A 19,565-nucleotide genomic window follows, 5' to 3' on the forward strand; every position below is an offset into this window, starting at 1 on the left:
GGGCATATGTTTAAGGTGAGAGGAGACTGATTTAAAGAAGATCTTCATGGCAAATTTTTCATATAGAGTGCAATGGGACTATGCAGTGAACTTTGAGAGGAAGTGGCATGTGCAATAATTAATGTTTAGAGAAAATCACTTAGGCATGTGTCTGGAGAGGAAAGGTTTGGAGAGATATGGGCTGGCAAATGGGACTCAGTTAGATAGGCGCCTTGGTCAGCATGAACAAGTTGGGCCAAAGGGCCAACTTATTTATTTATTTAGAAATACAGCACAGAACTGGCCTTCTGGCCCAATAAGTCCCACTGCCCAGCACCCCACCTATTTAACACTGGCATAATCACAGGACAGTTTACAATGACCAATTAACCCACTAACCAGTATGTTTTTGGAGTGTGGGAGGAAACCAGAGCACCCGGAGGAACTCCACACGATTTACAGGGAGAAAGTGTAAACTCCTTGGAACTAGCTTCAGACTGGAACTCTAAACTCCGGAATGCACAGATCTGTAATAGCTGTTTCTGTGCTGTATCTAACAGGTCATTTTGTTAACATTCAAATAAAGATAATGTATAATTTTTATTCAGTATAGGTTTTCTTAATTTTGCACTATATCACTATGAATCTTTCTCTTACTCTGTTTTGGCAAGTAAATTGAAATATGTATCCTAATTTTGCACTGTTAAAACCTTTTTTGTTGACATCACTTGACCTCTTAGTTTGGATGAAAATGTGAAATCAGGCCAAAGCTTAAAATATGTACAATGTTGATATATTGAACATTTACTTTTTGCAAATAATTGGATGCAGAAATGATATAGATTTTAAGTATAAATAACTTAATTTGAGAGTTGACATCTTCATTATTGAAAATTTTGATGAGGTAAGTGCATACATTCAATTTATCTTTACAGCATTAAGACTAACTAAACTAAAGATCAAGGAAGTTTGTTCATTATGAAACTAACAAAATAGATATTCAGTGTTGAGTGTGTAAAAGTAAATCTGACTATTCAAATTTACTGACAACAAAGGGTGAATTTATTTGCTATTATTATGGATTCACTAAAAGGACAGCCAACAATTGATAAGATTGGAAATTCTTTGTTAGCATTAATGCAGATAATCATCCTTGCTTAAATAAAGAGTGTACTTAACCTCAGATTACAAACAATGTTGTTTATCCTTTTATGCTATTTCTAATGTTTCATTTCTCACTCTCTCTGACCATGTATATTTTGATTGTCTGACTTTAAAAAAAAAATTTGCTTCTCACTTTACCATTTATTCACAAGTGGATTGCAGAAATTGAAAGACTAAAAGATGATTTAACCTCATTAAAGACAAAACCAACTCAGGAGAATGAAAATGACACACCTAGAAGGAACAAGCTATTTATTAAGGAAACTGAAGAGGACAACATAGACATTAACAGATGGGGCATCTATCAAGCTAGCAGGTATGAAGGGGGAACACAAGAATAACAAAAGAAGTACGTGTTAATCTGACTTCTGTCAGACTTATTTATAGATTTATCCTAACATTTTCTATCATTTTACTACTATTCGTATATTAGAACATTGTGCAATAACTGGTTTGCCATGGTTTTAGTTTTGGTGGCAGGAGAGCCGACTTGTTTGTTTTTCAGGCTGGGTGATATGTAAAGTTCAAAGTTCTTAGTGCAGGAAATACGGTACAGTTTTAGACACTTTTTAGTGTAGCATTTATTAGAAAACTGTTGTAGAAGTGGGGTGTATGTATTAATTGGATATAACAAATTTAATTTGTTTTGCTAAACTGAAAGTAAATTGATTCTACATCATGCTGATTTCTTTAAGTTTCATATTTCTCTTTATAAACTTGTTTTATCTATTGATAATTGACAACTATGATAAATCTAATGGTCAGTTCACTTCTTTTGCTCTTTATTGCAGTGCTCTCCCACGGCATTGGTATTGTCTTTTTGGTATTTGCTTTTATGTAATGTGAAAACAATTATAAAACTTTATGTCTTTTGCCAATGACTTGCTGAACTACTCAAATTATAATCAGTTCTTCAAAAAAATCTATCCATAATCCAAGTAAGTTACAATTGTCCACATTCAGTAACTTACTTGTGTTCATTTTTGGGTTGGTGAAAGGCCGTCAGTTATTCTCCATTCCTAAGCCCTCTTGAGAAGGTGATGGCATGTTGTCTTCTTGAACTGCTCCATTATTCTGTTGAAACCCTCACATTGTGGTTGGGTGTTCCAGAATTTACACTGAGTGACAATGATACACAGTATTGCCAAGTCAAAATCCTGGTGCACCCATGTAACTGACCTTCTTAGTGATTGAGTTCAAGGTTTGGGGTGATACCTTTGGAATAGCCTAGCAAATAACTGCATCGCACGTTTGTAGGTGGAATGCACTATATTTATTGGAGATGGCTATTATCTGGCACGTTAATGTAAATTTTACCAATCCATACCTGGATGTGTTGGCTAGGTCTTTCAACTTTTGAGTATGGATTATACATTGTGCACCAGTGGTACAGGGAGTTAATATTTTGAGTGGTTAATAGAGTACCCATCAAATGTTCACTCTGATGTTGAGCTGCTTTAGAGTTGTTGGTGCTGCAGGGAAATGGAAATTTTTCCAACATGTTCCTGAATTTTGGCTGGTAGAAGCTTTGTGATGTCTGGAGGCAAATCACTCACTGCAAGATACCCAACTTCTGACCTGCAGTGATGGCTATACTATATTTCTGACTGATGAGTGATCCTAGATATTAATGGTAGGAGGTACTGAATCTAAGGGATGGGTGGCGAGACTTGTTTACTTGCAGTTAGCAATCCATACCTGGGTGCTGTTGAGATCTATCTGCTTACGAGCATGGATTGCTTCAGTTACTGAGAAATCATCAGGAAGTATTTCAGTTTTGACCTTATGATGGAAGGTCATTGATGAAAAGCTGAAGATTGGTTGGAGCAAGCATATTGTTGTATGCAAGGGCTACAACAATGTCCTGAACCAGGCATAATTGACCTCCAACAACCGCACTTCTTTCTGTGTGTGAAATATGATTTTCCTTCAATGCCCATTGATTTCAGCTTTATCAGAGTGTCACGATACCAGGTTCATTCAAGCACTGTCCTCACTTCAGGAATTCAGCTTTTGTCCTATATTTGGACCAAAGCTGTGAAAAAGGTATGGAACTGAGTGGTCCTGCCTAATCCCAAAATGGGCACCTGTGAGTAGATTACTGGTGACTAATTGCTCCTTGCAGCACTATCAAACATTCTGTGATTGATAATTGACAGATTGCGAGATATTTAACCAAGCTGGATTTGTCTTGTATTTAGTGAGCATTAACTAACTTGACATTTGTCCACACTGTTGGCTACATGCAGTATTGTAACTACTAAATCAGCTATTTAGAGGCATAGTTCGTTCTGGAGGGAGGCTTTTTAAAGTCAAAATCGAATTTATTGTCCTCTGTAGAAGTACACCATAAGCAGAGGTGTGATGAAAAATTTACTTGCAGCAGTTTCACATGCATGTAACATCATATAAGCAGGCCTTAGCAAGAAAAACATTTAAAAATAAATTACTCCAAATGTGGTCTGACCAATATTTCATAAAGCCTTAGCATTACATCCCTGCTTTCATATTCTAGTCTTCTCAAAATGAATTTTAACATTGCATTTGTCTTCCTATTGCAGACTCAAACTGTAAGTTAACCTTTCAGGAATCCTGCACTAGCACTACAGGTCCCTTTTCTCCCTGTTTAGAAAATAGTCAACACCTTTATTCCTTCTACCAAAGTGCATGACCATATACTTCTTTACCCTGCATTCCATCCGTCACTTCTTTGCCCATTCTCCTAATCTGTCCAAGTGTTTCCGCAAACTTCCTGCTTTCTCAACTCTCCCTGCCTCTCCACCTATATTTGTATCATCCTCAAACTTGACCACAAAGCCATCAATTCCATCATCCAGATCATTAACATATAACGTGAAAAGTAGCAGACCCAACACTGACAACTGTGAAACACAACTAATCACCAGCTGCCAAACAGAAAAGACCCCCTTTATTCCCATTCTTTGCCTTGTCAGTCAGTACCTTGTCAAAGACCTTCTGAAAATCCAACCACCACTGACTCACCTGTTACTCCCTCCCTTCTTAAAGAGTGGAGTGGCAATTGCATTTTTCCAGTCCTCCAGAACCCATTCCGGAATCTAGTAATTCTTGAAGGATCATGACTAACGCTGGCACAGTCTCTTCAACTACCTCATTCAGAACCCTGGGTGTAGTCCATCTGGTCCAGGAGATTCATCTATCTTCAGACCTGTCAACTTTCCAAGCACTTCCTCCTTAGTAATAATGATTACACTCTCTTCTGCTCCCTGGCTCTCTTGAATTTCTGGCATGCTATTGGTGCCTTTCACAGTGATGACTGATGCAAAATACTTATTCAGTTCATCTGTCATTTCTTTGTCTCCCATCACAACCTCTCTAGCATCATTTTCCAGTGGTCTAATGCCCACTCTTTCCTTTCTTTTACTCTTAGTATATCTGGAAAAAAAAGTCTTTTGGTATCCTCTTTTGTATCAAGTGTCTAGTTTCTTGCTGCCAACAAAGTTAAATCTGTGCTGGCTAGGACATCAAGTGTTACTTAATAGCTTTCAGTGTACCTGACTGTTCTGAGAGGATCACTGCTAAAACAGACTTAATGGAGCTAAAAGTTTTCATTTAATGCAAATGCAGAGTGACTAAAACATTTTCAAACAATTATTCGGAAATAACGAAACTAGGTAAGGTGGTGACAATAGTTTTTTTGTGCATTACTGTTATTTAAATAGCTTTAATTTTATTGAAGCTTCCCCTGAAGAGACTGTGGAGGCATTAGTTGTGATATTTCTGCAGTATCTTGTTTTCCTGATAGTACAACTAAGTAATGACATGTTATTCATTGTAATTAAACACATTTATATATGGTGCAAAGTATATACTGTAATTAAATCAGTAATTATCATATTACATAAACAATATTACTAATATATACTGTTTGTTAATGATTTTTAGGTGGATGTCATGGAAGCAAAAATTGAAAAAGCTGGCAAAACCAAATTCAAAAGTAAAGGATGAGTAAAATGTTAATCCTACATGATTTCAAGTAAAGAAACAGTATGAAAGAGCAAAACTTGTTATGAGAACCATCAATTCTTCTTCCTCACATATTAGAGGTGATGGGCAGTGTTTTATCATGAATTAGTGACCAAATAATATCAAATACTAGTAGCTGTTTTTATAAAAGTGCAGCTGTTACAAAGTTCAATGATGTTATTTGCTTATTTTGATTAGGTTTTGATATCAAAGGGGCACAGAAATTTGTAGCAAAAACTACGCTCTTTGCCTTCTTGTTTACTAGTTCTGTGAGACTGACCCTGGTTTTGACTGTTCTGAAGTGACTAATGAGGCCAGTGTGGGAACTGTAAGCTCCTCCACAGATGGGGCAGGAGAGCACTACTGGGGGCTGGTGAATAATTTGGGAGGTAATTACGTGTACTCCTGACATTTGTGGTGAACTTCTGGGTGCTTCCAATGTGTGGACTTGAAGTTCTTGGTACCAAACAGAATGTTCCTTTCCATTTTGTAAGGTTACAGGTATTACTATAACTTGTTATGTTTTATTCAAACAAAACATTGACATCCTAGAAAGACTAAGCTGTTATCCTGAATATCTTTTTCCAACTGGAGATATCAGAAAGTTATTGATAGATGTATAAGTCAACTTAATGGAATGAAATTATTAAATAATTCTTAATTACTTGCAGTAATTGCAGATCAGGTGGAGATCAGGTTTGGAAGTGTTTAGCTTAAGGTTAGATATTTAATAATCACAGGCCAAATAGAATAAGTAGTTGCATGTTTATATGAAACCACATCACTTGTATTGTTGTTCCTTTTCGCACGTTGGGTGGCTTTTTTTTTGCCATTTCCTTAGCATTTGTCTGCTTTTTACAAGGCCAAGTTGCTAGCTTGACCTTCAACTCAGCATGGATGGAAAGCCAGCCAGATTCAAACCTGGAACCATTTGCTTCGAAGTCTGGTACTGATACCACTACACCACCAGCCAGCAAACATTAATTGTATAGGAGATAAATTAAATCATGCGAAAACTGAATTCCATCATTATAGAAGATTACAAAAGTCGGAGTACCAGGATTACAAAGTTCGAGACCATAATTTAAGGGGTTGAATTAATTCAAATACTGTACACAAACTAATATGTTATAAATTACACCATTCTGGTGAAATTGTAGTATATGTTCAGTAATGCCCATCTGAAATGTACAGAACTGTCAAATAGTGAAATCAATCTGCATGTAACTTTGACTTGACCGTAGCACTGAAGCTTTGGATTTGTGCCTACTTTTAACTGAACACATTTCACAATGAGAATTTTCCCTTCCCTGATTGTGTTGTTTAAAGGGATTGCAGATTAGTTGCCAAATGATCTCTGGTGGCTTCTGATGCCATTGTAAAGGAGTCTGGTGCTTTTTAGAAGTTATTTAAGTCTAAATGGCATGGTGAGGCAGGTGTGGATTTCAAGGCCTCTGTGCAAACCAGTTTCACCCTGTATTAATAGGCATTCCCTTTAGGGTGCAAACACCTTACTAATTCTTGCAGATAAGGTAAATGTGGAGAACTCCTACTCCAGGAATGTGAGAGCAAAACAACCAATACCATTTTTACAAAGAATAGTTTACTGAGTAAAATAGTGACATTGAAAAGCTTGAGTTTACTCAAGAACAATCAGATATGTTCTTATGATAGTTTTACATAAAGATTTGCTGTTTTTTTCAGGCCTGAATTTCTCTTTCCCTGATCTCAAACACGATCAGGTGTCAGCTATAGCGGATCTCTGATAACCCGCAACAACAATCAATCAAGCCAGCCAGACAATCAGACTGACGACTTTCCAAAGGCAGTAAACTCTAAGGTTTAACCTTTTAAATGTGAGCATATACAAAAGATCAGAACATTGACATGAGATTAAGATGGAAGGTGAAGTTTTACTAACAACATTTCGTCCTTGCAAAAGGATTGTAATTTTAAAATATTTTACTGAGCAACGTAACACCCACGGGCTTTTTCTCTGAGAGGGTCTTAAGGGTCTCTGCAGCATTGAGGTTCTACACCTGGACTGACCAAATGTGCTTTGATAAATGCAAAGGTAGAACACAGCCTTGATTCATATTAAAGCTAATGTAGATCTTAATAAAATTTAATTAATTCTGACATTGAGAAATTTACAAAATGGTAATATTGGAATAGGATTAATACAACCTTATGAAATACTTTTAATTGCAAACAAGTGAAAATCTGCAGATGTTGGGAATCTAAGCAACTCACACAAAATGCTGGAGGGACTCAGAAGGCCAGGCAGCAGCTATGGAAAAAAGTATATTCAAAGTTTTGGGCCAGGACCCTTCGACAGGATTGGAAAAAAAAGATGAGGAGTGCAGTTAGAAGGTGGGGGGGGGGGGAGGTGAGTGAAACCGGGAGGAGAGGGATAAATTAAAGTGCTGGGAAGTTGATTCGTGAAAGAGATACAGGGCTGGATAAGGGGGACTCTGATAGCAGAGGACAGAAGGCATTGGAAGAAAGAAAAGGGGGGAGGAGCACCAGGGGGAAGCGATGGGCAGGTAAGAAGGTAAGGTGAGAGAGATAAAAGGCGATAGGGTATGGTGAAGGGTGGACATTACTGGAAGTTCAAGAAGTCAATTTTCATGCTATCAGATTGGTGGCTACTTCAGTCCTGTATCTCTTTCAACAATCAACTTCCCAGCTCATTATTTCTTCCCTCCCCCTCCTGGTTTCACCTATCACCTTGTGTTTCTCTCTCCGTCCCCCACCTCTTAAATCTGCTTCTCATCTTTTTGTTCTCCAGTTCTGCCAAAGGTTCTCGGCCTAAAACGTCAACTGTACTTTTTACCCATAGATGCTGCCTGGCCTGCTGAGTTCTGCTGGCATTTTGTGTGTGTTGCTTAAAATAGTTCTTAATTAAAGCAAAACAATTTAAAAAATAAACTTGGCTCCTATATTCAGGTCCAAACTTAACCACATAAATCAGTAAGTTTTAGATCCAATATTTAGTCTAACATTTCTTGAAGGCTCAGAGGCAATTCTCCTGTGTATTGGTGGTGGGTTCATTAAATTCCAGATTTGTATGTACATTTTGGTTCAGCACATAGTTTTATTTGAATGATTAAATACACCATTTACAATCAGAAGATTTGGAGAAGGTTGTATCAGTGTACTTTGTGGAGGAATACAAAAGAATCTGATATCATGTTTAGTTATGAATGTTCACCTTCAAGAAGTTCCTGCCATATTTCCTCCATTACAATGGTGAATGGTTTTGAGAGAATCCTTATCACAAATTCCAAGCCAAAGTGCTGTACTCTCCATTTTAACTGTTCTTAGAATTGAACCCCTCTTTGTCTGTAATACTCCTATACTTTTCATGCCTTTGAGCACATTTTGTGGCTAACATCATAATTGAAATATTAACATTGAAAATGATCTTATTAACTTCAGCAATAAGTTAAAATATATTTAGAGTAATCACAGGGCAGTTATCCTTGCAGTATAAGTTTAAGATATAGCCAACAAAGTCAAATCCCTGTGGGGACGTTTAGCAGATTTTCAGTATTATCTGAGTCATAAGTCATGGCCAACATCACATCATATTTTCCAAGGTCTATTAGTGTTTGTCTGTAAGTATGGCAGCTGGCAAAAAGGATAAAGGAAACCATAGAATATCTCACCTTGCATGAAATATTGTATGATGAGTAGTAAACCCCTTTGTTCCTAGTAACCTAAATGGTTATCAGGCATGAATTTGCTTTGCTACTATTTTTTTATGACCCTGTAATATGGCATAATGGAGTCTTGTTGAATAACAGAAAATAAAAATCAATCAATAGTCTTGCTCTTTTGTACTTGTTGTACCATCCCAACCCGATAAAGTAAATCCAATCACGCTTTGAAATTTGACCAGAACAGGCTTAACTTGAGTTTGAATCATTACCTAAAACAGTGTATGTATTAGAAGCTATTCATTGCATTTGGAAGTTTGAAAGAAAGAGGGAAATAAATTATTCTAAAAAATTATATTGAAAATATATTGTATTATTCACAAAAGGCACACAACCTTTTGTTAGACTTTTAAAATACATTTTACAAAGACACAAAACAGGAAATGTTCTCATTGTTCAAAAGTAAAATGTTTAAAGTACATTTATTATCAAAAGTATGTATACTATATACAACCTTGAGATTCATCTCCTTACAGACAGCCACAAAGCAAAGAAACCCAACAGAACGCATTAAAGTTTGTACCTTGCTCTTGGGCCTGGGCCCTGCTACTTCAATTTGGCCCATACCCAACCATTCCACTTCGGCCCAGTGCTCTGCCTCGATTTGGCCTGCACCCAACCTTTCCAATTTGGCCTGGCGCTCAAATCGATAAAGCCTCGGGTCCATCCTTGCTCTCAGGCCCGGCCCCTGCCTCACCTCGGTTCTGTGAATTGAAAGGCCTTCAAGTCCGCTCCAGCAGTGAGGGATAAAAATATTTTATTGATGACTTTTTTCAGGTGCCACTTGAGCAAGAATAGAGCAGATCATTCTATGCTCTGGGAATATGCAATGGAGAGTTAATTTAATGGAGAAAGAAGTACATTTTCAGTAAAAAGCACGAGAGACTGATCTATTCTCTCATTTCCCCTGCTCTAATCTGCACTAACCACTGCTGATTTGCTGAGTATTTTCAGCATCTTCTGTTTTTTTTAAATTTTCTGCATGTACATTGCTTAATTCTCCTGCTGCTATTTAAATTAGTTAGGCAAGCAAGCATTTTATTGCCCCCATTAATCATATATACCTTGATATGATCACCTTGCAAGTGGCACTTTTCTAGACTGATCGTTCTAAGCTTTGCCATTGTGTCTTCATAACTCTGAGATCAGCCTTATCTCTTATCTTCACAATTGTAAGTGCCTTATTTACAGTATTTTGGTGATATTAGTGCCCAATTTCTACAAAGGAAGAATGGTGGTTAGTATTAATAGGACATTCAAATAACACTCATCTATATGCTGAACATGATGCATGAAAGTGCTGACATTCTGTTCACTCTTTCCACTGTCAATCTATAGTTCTAACCTTATTCTTGGATTTTGTGATAAGCGTTTTTGGCAGATCACCTTAAAAATGGAATGGCAACACATTTTGACTGGCTGCAGCCTTTAAGTGATTCTGTCAGTGGTTTTGAGACCAACAACTTTGTATTACCATCTAAGCATTACATGTTTCCCTCCTGCTCAGCCAAAAAATATTGTGTTTTGCAGCCTGTGACCAGGCTGCTATCGATAATGATGTAAAATCATAAGATGCTGGAAGCACTCTGCAGGTCAGGCAACAACTGTGGAAAGAGAAACAGAGTTCACTTCTCTGGTCATCACCACTGCAGGAAACAGTTTAGGTGTAAGCCTCAGCTCCCCCACATTGTCAGCAACTTAAAACCAGCCTTTTTTTTTGGTCTCTGGTGACAAAGGGTCTACAATCTGAAATGTTAACTCCATTTCTCATTCCACAGATGCTGCCTGACTTGCTGTTGCTCTGTCCGCCAGATAAAGCAGGATCTCCCAGTGGCCACACATTTTAATTCCACATCCCATTCCCATTCTGATATGTCTATCCACGGCCTCCTGTACTGTAAAGATGAAGCCACACTCAGGTTGGAGGAACAGCACCTTATATTCCGTCTGGGTAGCCTCCAACCTGATGGCATGGACACTGACTTCTCTAACTTCTGCTAATGCCCCACCTCCCCCTCGTACCTCATCCGTTATTTATTTATATACACACATTCTTTCTCTCTCTCTCTCCTTTTTCTCCCTTTGTCCCTCTGACTATACCCCTTGCCCATCCTCTGGGTTCCCCCCCCCCACTTTTCCTTCTCCCTGGGCCTCCTGTCCCATGATCCTCTCATATCCCTTTTGCCAATCACCTGTCCAGCTCTTGGCTCCATCCCTCCCCCTCCTGTCTTCTCCTACCATTTTGGATCTCCCCCTCCCACTTTCAAATCCCTTACTAGCTCTTCTTTCGGTTAGTCCTGACGAAGGGTCTCGGCCCGAAATGTCGACTGTACCTCTTCCTGGGGATGCTGCATGGCCTGCTGAGTTCACCAGCAACTTTGATGTGTGTTGCTGTTTCTTTTTGTGTTTTTATTTCAGATTTCTAACATTTGCAGATGTTTTATTTAGTTTGTTATTGTTGTTGAAAGCCACCAATTGCTTTGATGTATGACAATAAAATGGTGAATCAGTAGATTGCCTCACACTCCCCCTCTGGTAGTAACTAACAGCCTTGATCTCACCTTTCCCTTACTTGATTCCATCTCCCTGTCATCCCCTACCTACCTGGTTCCACCAATCACCCACTGGCCTCTATCCCACCTCAATAATATATCGATATATTACACTGCTATATGTTGACAGTCTTCCTTCTTCCTTCTTCGTCCTGATGCAAGGTCTCAATCTTAAACATGGACTTACACTTTTAGCCTCCGCAAACTCTGCTGGACCTGTTGATTTTTTCCAGCTTTCTGTTTTTGTTCCTCTTCAAGTTACCTGCCATTTAATCTCTTTTTGAAAAAAACTTATTTTGGGCTAAGTGCAAATATGGCTGAAAACCAGTCCTGAAGAAAGGTCTCGGCCCAAAACGTCAACTATCCCGATGCTCCCGATGTGGCCTTCTGTATATTGGCGAGACTCGACGCAGACTGGGAGACTGCTTTGCTGAACACCTACACTCTGTCCGCCAGAGAAACCAGGATCTCCCAGTGGCCACACATTTTAATTCCACGTCCCATTCCCATTCTGATATGTCTATCCACGGCCTCCTCTACTGTCAAGATGAAGCCACACTCAGATTGGAGGAACAACACCTTATATTCCGTCTGGGTAGCCTCCAACCTGATGGCATGAACATTGATTTCTCAAACTTCCGCTAATGCCCCAGCTCCCCCTTGTACCCCATCCGTTATTTATTTATATACACGCATTCTTTTTCTCTCACTCTACTTTTTCTCCCTCTGTCCCCCTCACTATACCCCTTGCCCATCCTCTGGGCTTTTCCCCCCTCCCCCTTTTCTTTCTCCCTGGTCCTCCTGTCTCATGATCCTCACATATCCCTTTTGCCAATCACCCGTCCAGCTCTTGGCTCCATCTCTCCCCCTCCTGTCTTCTCCTATCATTTTGGATCTCCCCCTCCCCCTCCCACTTTCAAATCCCTTACTCACTCTTCTTTCAGTTAGTCCTGACGAAACCTTACTCACTCTTCTTTCAGTTAGTCCTGACGAAAGGTCTCGGCCCGAAACGTCGACTGTACCTCTTCCTAGAGATGCTGCCTGGCCTGCTGCGTTCACCAGCAACTTTTATGTGTGTTGCTTGAAATTCCAGCATCTGCAGATTTCCTCGTGTTGACATCGACTATCTATTCATTTCCATAGATACTGCCTGATCTACTGAGTTCCTCCAGCATTTTGTGTGTCTTACTTAGCAAATATGGCTCTTGGGTATGGGTATCTTTCCACTGCTTATACTGAGGGAATTCTGCCCTGGCAAGCAATTCCCTCAGTATAAGTGGAAAGCTGCTTCTGACTGCTGCCCAGTTTCCCCCAAGGATGTCTATTTAAGATCTTATTTCAAAGAGGAGTAAGGGAGTTGTCACTGGCCAGGAATGATCACCATCTCAAAATTACTACCGAAAGGATTAGATATGTAATCATAAAACATGGAGACGGGTCCTTTTAGTCCACCACATCCACACCAGCCATACACTTAATCCTATATTAATCCCCTTATTTTCTCCTGACATTCCCATCAACGCCTTCCAGATTGTACCACTTTGTCAGCGACGGTGGTTGAGGTGGATACAATAGGGTCTTTTAAGAGACACTTAGATAGGTACGTGAAGCTTAGAAAAATAGAGGGCTATGCGGTAGGGAAATGCTCAGCAGTTTCTAGAGTAGGTTACATGGTCAGCACAACACTGTGGGTCGAAGGGCCTGTAATGTGCTGTAGATTTCTATGTTTCTGTGTTTCACTCACTTAAGCAGAACGGGCAATAAACAGTGTCCAGTTAACCTATCACTCTGTGTGGGCACCATGGTAACACAACCTATCACAGCTAGGGCATCAGAGTTTGGAGTTCAATTCCAACACGGTCTCTAAGGAATTTGTACGTCTCTCTTTGTGAACATTTTGATCTCTTCCGGGTGCTCCGGTTTCCTCCCACATTCCAAAGACATACTGGTTAGCAGGTTAACTGATCATTGTAAATTGTCCTGTGATTAGGCTAGGGTTAAATAGGGGGGTTTCTGGGCAGTGTGGCTTGAGGGGCCAGAAGGGCCTGTTCTGCTCTGTATCTCTAAAATAAATATATTTTGGATGCCAGAAAACTCAACGGAAACCCATGCTATCACAGGGAGAAGGTCACACAGAGAGCACCAGAGGTTCGTCTGAACACAAGTCACTAGCTGTACACTCACCCCATCCTCCCGCCACCCCACTAGGAATAGGGTTCCCCTTGCCCTCACCTACCACCCCACCAGCCTCTGGGTCCAACATATAATTCTCCGTAACTTCTGCCACCTCCAACGGGATCCCACCACTAAGCACATCTTTCCCTCCCCCCCTCCGCTTTCCGCAAGGATTGCTCCCTACGCAACTCCCTTGTCCATTCGTCCCCCCCATCCCTCCCCACTGATCTGCCTCCTGGCACTTTTTTTTACAATCAAAAGACTATACTGGACTCCATGAAACTCAGGTACTGCAAGTCTACACCATCGGTGAGCTGCTTGTTGATTGAAGTAGCTGGACTGGGTGTTAGCGAAGCCAGCTGGGGTGTCAAAGGAGCCTGTCAGTGTGTTGGAGGAGCTTCTCTGGGTGTTGGAGGAAACAGCTGGTGAGTCAGACTGGGCTCAGAGGAGCTAGCCATGGTGCAGACCATGCTGCATGAAGGCATTAGAGTTGGTGCACGAAAGCAGCGTGCAGTGTAATTGTGGGTGATTGTCTTGGATGTTTCTCTGTGATCGCAGGACCCTTTTGGACATTGATAATGTAAGATGCCAAAGGCCTGTTTCCCTCATTTGTTGGTGCGGCAGGTGGCAGAGAGCTGCATAGCCTTGGTTGTAGTGAGGACCAGCCCTCAAGCCGTGGGCTTGCCTGCTGCTGCAGCCCAGGTGAGGAGACACCAGAGGCGGTGCAGCATGGCATCCATGCTGCTCGACTGGGGGCTGGGCTCTCCTGTCGCTGCTTCCCTCCAGTGTTCAATTGGTGGAATGACAGACTGGATTGCGTGTGTCTGCGCACTGCCAGTAACTGTACTGTGGGACATGTCGCTAAAGGCTCTTGGGCTATATATGTGTTTTTTGCATGACTATTTCTTTTTGTTTATTGATGATGATGATGACATTGACTCAGGCCTGAGAAGCCAGTGTCAGGCATTTTCATGCCTTACAAGGTGCGGATCGGAAGGCAGTGTGGGGCACCACTCCTCACACAGACATTTCGCAGTATTTTTCTTTATTTTACGAGATCGAGTTGTGGGCTCAACACTCAACCCGGCACAGATGGAACGCGTACTCGGGAGCGACCCGACTGGATTCGAACCCGGGAACCTCCGTTCCGGAGTCCGGCGCTGATGTCACTGCGCCACCAGTGTTAGTTCACTGACGCTTTAGTGTTTGTTCATTAGTGTGAATGAACTATGTATACTTTGCTTCTTGGCCCCAGAATAATGCTGTTTTGTTTGGCTGTATTCATGTAAGATTGAATGATAATTAAACTTGAATTTGATTGATGGATAGAAGATTGGCTGACTGGCAGAAAGCAAAGAACAGAAATAAAAGGGGCCTTTTCTGGTTGGCTGCTGGTGACTAGTATTGTTCTGCAGGGGTTAGTTTTGCGATTGCTTCGGTTTACATTATGTGTCAATGTTTTGGATGATGGAATTAATGGCTGGCCAAGTTTGTAGGTGATACAAAAATAGGTGGAAAGGTAGGTAACGCTGAGGAAGCAGGGAGTATATAGAAGGACCTAGACAGATTAGGAAAATGGGCAAGGAAGAGGCAGATGGAATATAGTGTCGGGAGGTGTGTTGTTGTGCACTTTGATAGTAGAAATAAAGGTGTAGGCTACTTTCTTAACGGGAAGAAAAATAAAAATTCAGAGGTGGAAGGGGACGGGAGTCTTTGTGCAGAATTCCTTAAAGGTTGACTTGTAGGTTGAGTCAGTGATAAGGAAGGCGAATGTAATGTTAGCATTCATTTTGAGAGGATGAGAATGACATTACATTAGCAAGAATGTAATGCTAAGACTTTATAAAGCATTGGTCATACCTCACTTGGAGTATTGTGAGTAGTTTTAGGCCCCTTATCTAAGAAAAAATATGCTGGCATTGGAGAGGGTTCAGAGGAGGTTCATGAGAATGATTTTGGGAATGAAAGAATCAACATACTGTATGAGGAGCATTTTATGGCTCTGGGCCTTAATCACTGGAGTTCAGAAGAATGGGGAGGGGGGATCTCATTGAAACCTATTGAATATTGAAAGGCGTAGGTAGAATGGACGTGAAGAGGATGTTTCTATAGTGGGGGAGTCTATTACCAGAGGATACAGCCTCAGAATAGAGGGACGTCCACCTAGAATAGAGATGAGGAGGAATTTCTTTAACCAGAGGGTGGTGAACTTGTGGAATTCAGTGCTAAGGACGGCTGTGGAGTGTAAGTCATTAAGTATATTTTAAGTGGAGGTTGGTAGGTTCCTCATTAGTCAGGGCATCAAAAGTTACGGGGGGAAGGCAGGAGAATGAGTTTGAGAGGATAATAAATCAGCTATTGTGGAATGGCTGAGAAGACTTGATGGGCCAAATAGCCTAATTCTGCTCCTATGTCGTATGGTCTAAATCAATCACTAATGCTTTAGTGTTTGTCTGTTCTGAAGCCACCGTATATATTTCTGCTATCAATCTCTAATATTCTGTACAATTAAGTTGTTTTTAAACAGTTGAAGGTTTGACTTAATTTTTTTTTAAAAATGACTCATTGATGCTTCTGGTGTCAAGTCTTCTGTCATTTCCAGACTGGAATTTATTAATTATTTGAGACAAACAGCAAATGTTGTGTAAACAAGAAGTAATTGTTAAAGTATTCTGTGCTGACACTCCAGAGAAATATCAAATATCTCCCATAGGTAAATTTGCACCTGAAAATTTAGTTGCTTCCTCTTTAAGTAAACTGTTGCTCTGATTCAGACGGGTTACCTGAATCAGAATCTGAATCAGTATTTGTTGTTTTGTGGCAGCAGTACTGTGCAAAGGCATCCAATTTCACCTCATTTAGGATTTTGATAATTATTCTGATTTTGGTAACTTGCCTGATTCAGGGAATAATTTTATTTAATTAGAAAGCAAATCAATCTTCAGTTGACACATATCAAAGTTGCTGGTGAACGCAGCAGGCCAGGCAGCATCTCTAGGAAGAGGCCGGAAACGTTGACTGTACCTCTTCCTAGAGATGCTGCCTGGCTTGCTGCGTTCACCAGCAACTTTGATGTGTGTTGCTTGAATTTCCAGCATCTGCAGAATTCCTCGTGTTTGCGTTTTCAATCTTCAGTTGTATGTTTTTATCCATTCTGTTTACCAGAAAAAGATTTTAAAATATTTTCAAATCTCAAATTTTTAATGGAATGTAATATTCTACTGTTTTTCATGAAGTAGGTAGAATATTGTAGGTCTAAAGTGTTGCAAAGGTTGCAATGTTTTATGAAAACCTTGACAAGTAACAATTCATTGAAAGAAAAGGATCTTCTGTGTTTGATCTGACATTTAAGTAAAAATGCACATTTACAATGCAAGAGAACTGGGTAAATATAAAAAGCCAAATACTGTAGTCATTGAAAACCTGAAACTATTTCTGGTGTTATCCTGGCTCTAAGATAGATTACACGTTGACAATTTGCTTAACTGTTGCTGCTTATCCTATTATTCTACCTATATGACAACAGAACTCACCAATGCTAAAGAAAATAGATTGAAATTTGAAAAATTGTTTTAATTTCAACATTAATAATTGTATCAGCACATGAACAACTTCATCAAACATGTTCTGGTAACAGTTTATTAAAATGCAATGGTCTACGTATTTACACATCAATATAAATATGTAACAATAATACTTATATTTTCCTCACTTGGTTGGTATCCAAATATATAAAACACAATGCAAAATTTAAATGCCAATAAATTACAGATAATCTTCAGGAAAATTCAATGGAATGATTGCAGCAAATTTTCTGAGATGCTAGTTGTTTTCAATTTTCTTTCATTTTCCATTAACCATTCATAGGACATATTCTTCAAATAAGATAGAGAATTACTTTAAAGTTAGCAAAAATAATAATTTTAGGAATTACCCTTATAGCTAAATACTTAACATCTTAGAAGGATAGCAGAAACATGAGCACTCAGGTGTTTAATAAGAGATTTATGAAAAATTACTATTTGCACTATACAACCTGATAAGGTTCAGATTCCAGTGACTGTCTATTTATTTCAGTTGAGATTTCTCTAGTAACTTGGAGTTCTTGTCCATTTGATTCTGAAGTCCAATTGGCTAAAAGATCACTAAAATCAGGTGTGCTGGTATGAAGGATGCAGCTAGGCACAAGAGAAACAGGCTCTTTCCAAAAAGATGAAGGAAGCTTTCGTCTGTGCATTGGGATTACATTGGCATACTTTTGATCCAGTTTTTGCATCCTGTTGTCTCTCCTGTTCAAGGTTGATGGTTTCATGTATTTGTACAAACCATATTCAAAAAGTTCTGCCAGGGGACCTAATTTTTTAATACTTTCTCTGTCACAGATTAATTCCAGTGCCTGAGTGTCTATTTCTTTGGGTTGCAGTAAAGATACATTTGGTTCCTCCTCTTCTTGATCTCCATCTTGTGCAATTTTTATGAGGTCTGCATAGTACAGCTCTCTACCTGATTTACCGGAATAAAACCTGTCTTCGTAGATATTGCAAGAATCAGGATCATCATCTTTGCTTTTCCTACCAAAGTACTTCTGAATATCATTGTTGATTAACTCAGTAAACCTTAGTAGCTGCAACGTGGTTTTGGTGCTCCTTGCTACAGGTGTAAATGACTGGTGCGTTGCACTGCAGTTTTCACCTCCAGGGCATTTCCTAATGCTTCCTGAATTCTGTTCTTCACTGTTATCTTCTAGTTCTTCCTCTTCCTCAGATGTTTCCTGGAAACCCGTGTCCTGGTGAACATCGAGATTTAGAAAAGGAAGCTGAAAGGCTTGCGCTAGTCTAAAATCAGACATGTTCTTTATCACACCTGCTGCCATTGCGTGCTTATCTTGGTTCTGTTTCTCGCTTGTATCTGCCCTGTGTACAATTTAAAAAGATACAGTGTATTGCCATGATTTTGCAATGCTATCAATCAGATCTGAAGATATAACCCCCCCCCCCACACACACGTAGAAACCACTGCAGGTAACAGTTGTTTCTACATAGAAAAATCGATTATCAATAAATTTGAATCATTAATCTGGAAGTTGGTGTAATAAAACAGTGACTTCTATGTTCCATTAAAACAGTAGCTATGTTTAATATGAATCAAATAACTTCAAAAGTTATCAGATGTAGACCTCTTAACTAATTCTAATACAGACTTCCATTAGATTTTAACGTGCAAGCCTGTTACTTGAAAAGTCTGTCTTACATTTGAGTAATTCTCAGGTGTTCTTAAATTGACTTTATGAAGTTCACATTTCCTTAACAACAACACAGTGTGTTTTATAGTACAACATCTAAAGAATTAAGAAATTTCACCATGTTTATCACTATGTCACCGCTAATCCTTAAATCTCATGCAACAGGGGTTGCTGAGAGCTTTACGTTTGTTTAATGGTTCAGAGGATCTTTTACAAAATTGGTAACAAAGTAATAGCTCTTACCTGAATTATACTGTCACACTGGAAAAGCACACCAAAGAGCTACCCTGCCTTAATAGCAGTTCCACACCTGTGATTAATGCATTTATAGTTTTGCATGGACTGACTTTTGACAAATATTTGGTGGGAGTATTGTAATAGTAGACTTTGTAAACAGAGCTTCGGTTTGCTTTAGCACCCAGCAACCAGAGAGTGTGGAAGAAAGCAAATCAGAGGGACGGAAGATAGGCTTTAGCTTAATGGTCTGCTTGCCAGGGAATTTTCAAGTGCTGTTCCTGTAAATTCAGCTATTAAATCTCCATGTCACAGATGCTAAACTGGCTTCACACTTGGCCAAAGGGTTTTTATCAACTCTTCTGATTTGTGCTCAAATCAGGTGAGTCAAATAGGCGTAAAATTGAATTTCATGGTATTTTGACTTATTGAGTAGGCACAGTTAAGAAACATAATTGTTATTACACAATCGGTATTTAAAGAGGATAGGGA

The 19,565-nt window shown here is 39.5% G+C and overlaps 1 protein-coding gene across 1 annotated transcript; it reads right to left on the reverse strand.

Annotated features, from left to right (window-relative positions):
- Positions 1-17,624: 17,624 nt before the first annotated feature.
- On the reverse strand, positions 17,625-18,470 carry LOC134351372 (protein PERCC1). Its single transcript, XM_063057447.1, has one exon. The coding sequence runs from the start codon at positions 18,468-18,470 to the stop codon at positions 17,625-17,627; it is 846 nt and encodes a 281-aa protein (XP_062913517.1).
- Between the last annotated feature and the right edge of the window lie 1,095 nt (positions 18,471-19,565).

Source organism: Mobula hypostoma, chromosome 9, assembly GCF_963921235.1.
Source record: "Mobula hypostoma chromosome 9, sMobHyp1.1, whole genome shotgun sequence".
NCBI classification, from domain to species: domain Eukaryota; kingdom Metazoa; phylum Chordata; class Chondrichthyes; order Myliobatiformes; family Myliobatidae; genus Mobula; species Mobula hypostoma.

Bases quoted from the DNA above. Each gene is read 5' to 3' on its own strand.
- LOC134351372 (XM_063057447.1), bottom strand. From the start codon at position 18,470: ATGGCAGCAGGTGTGATAAAGAACATGTCTGATTTTAGACTAGCGCAA.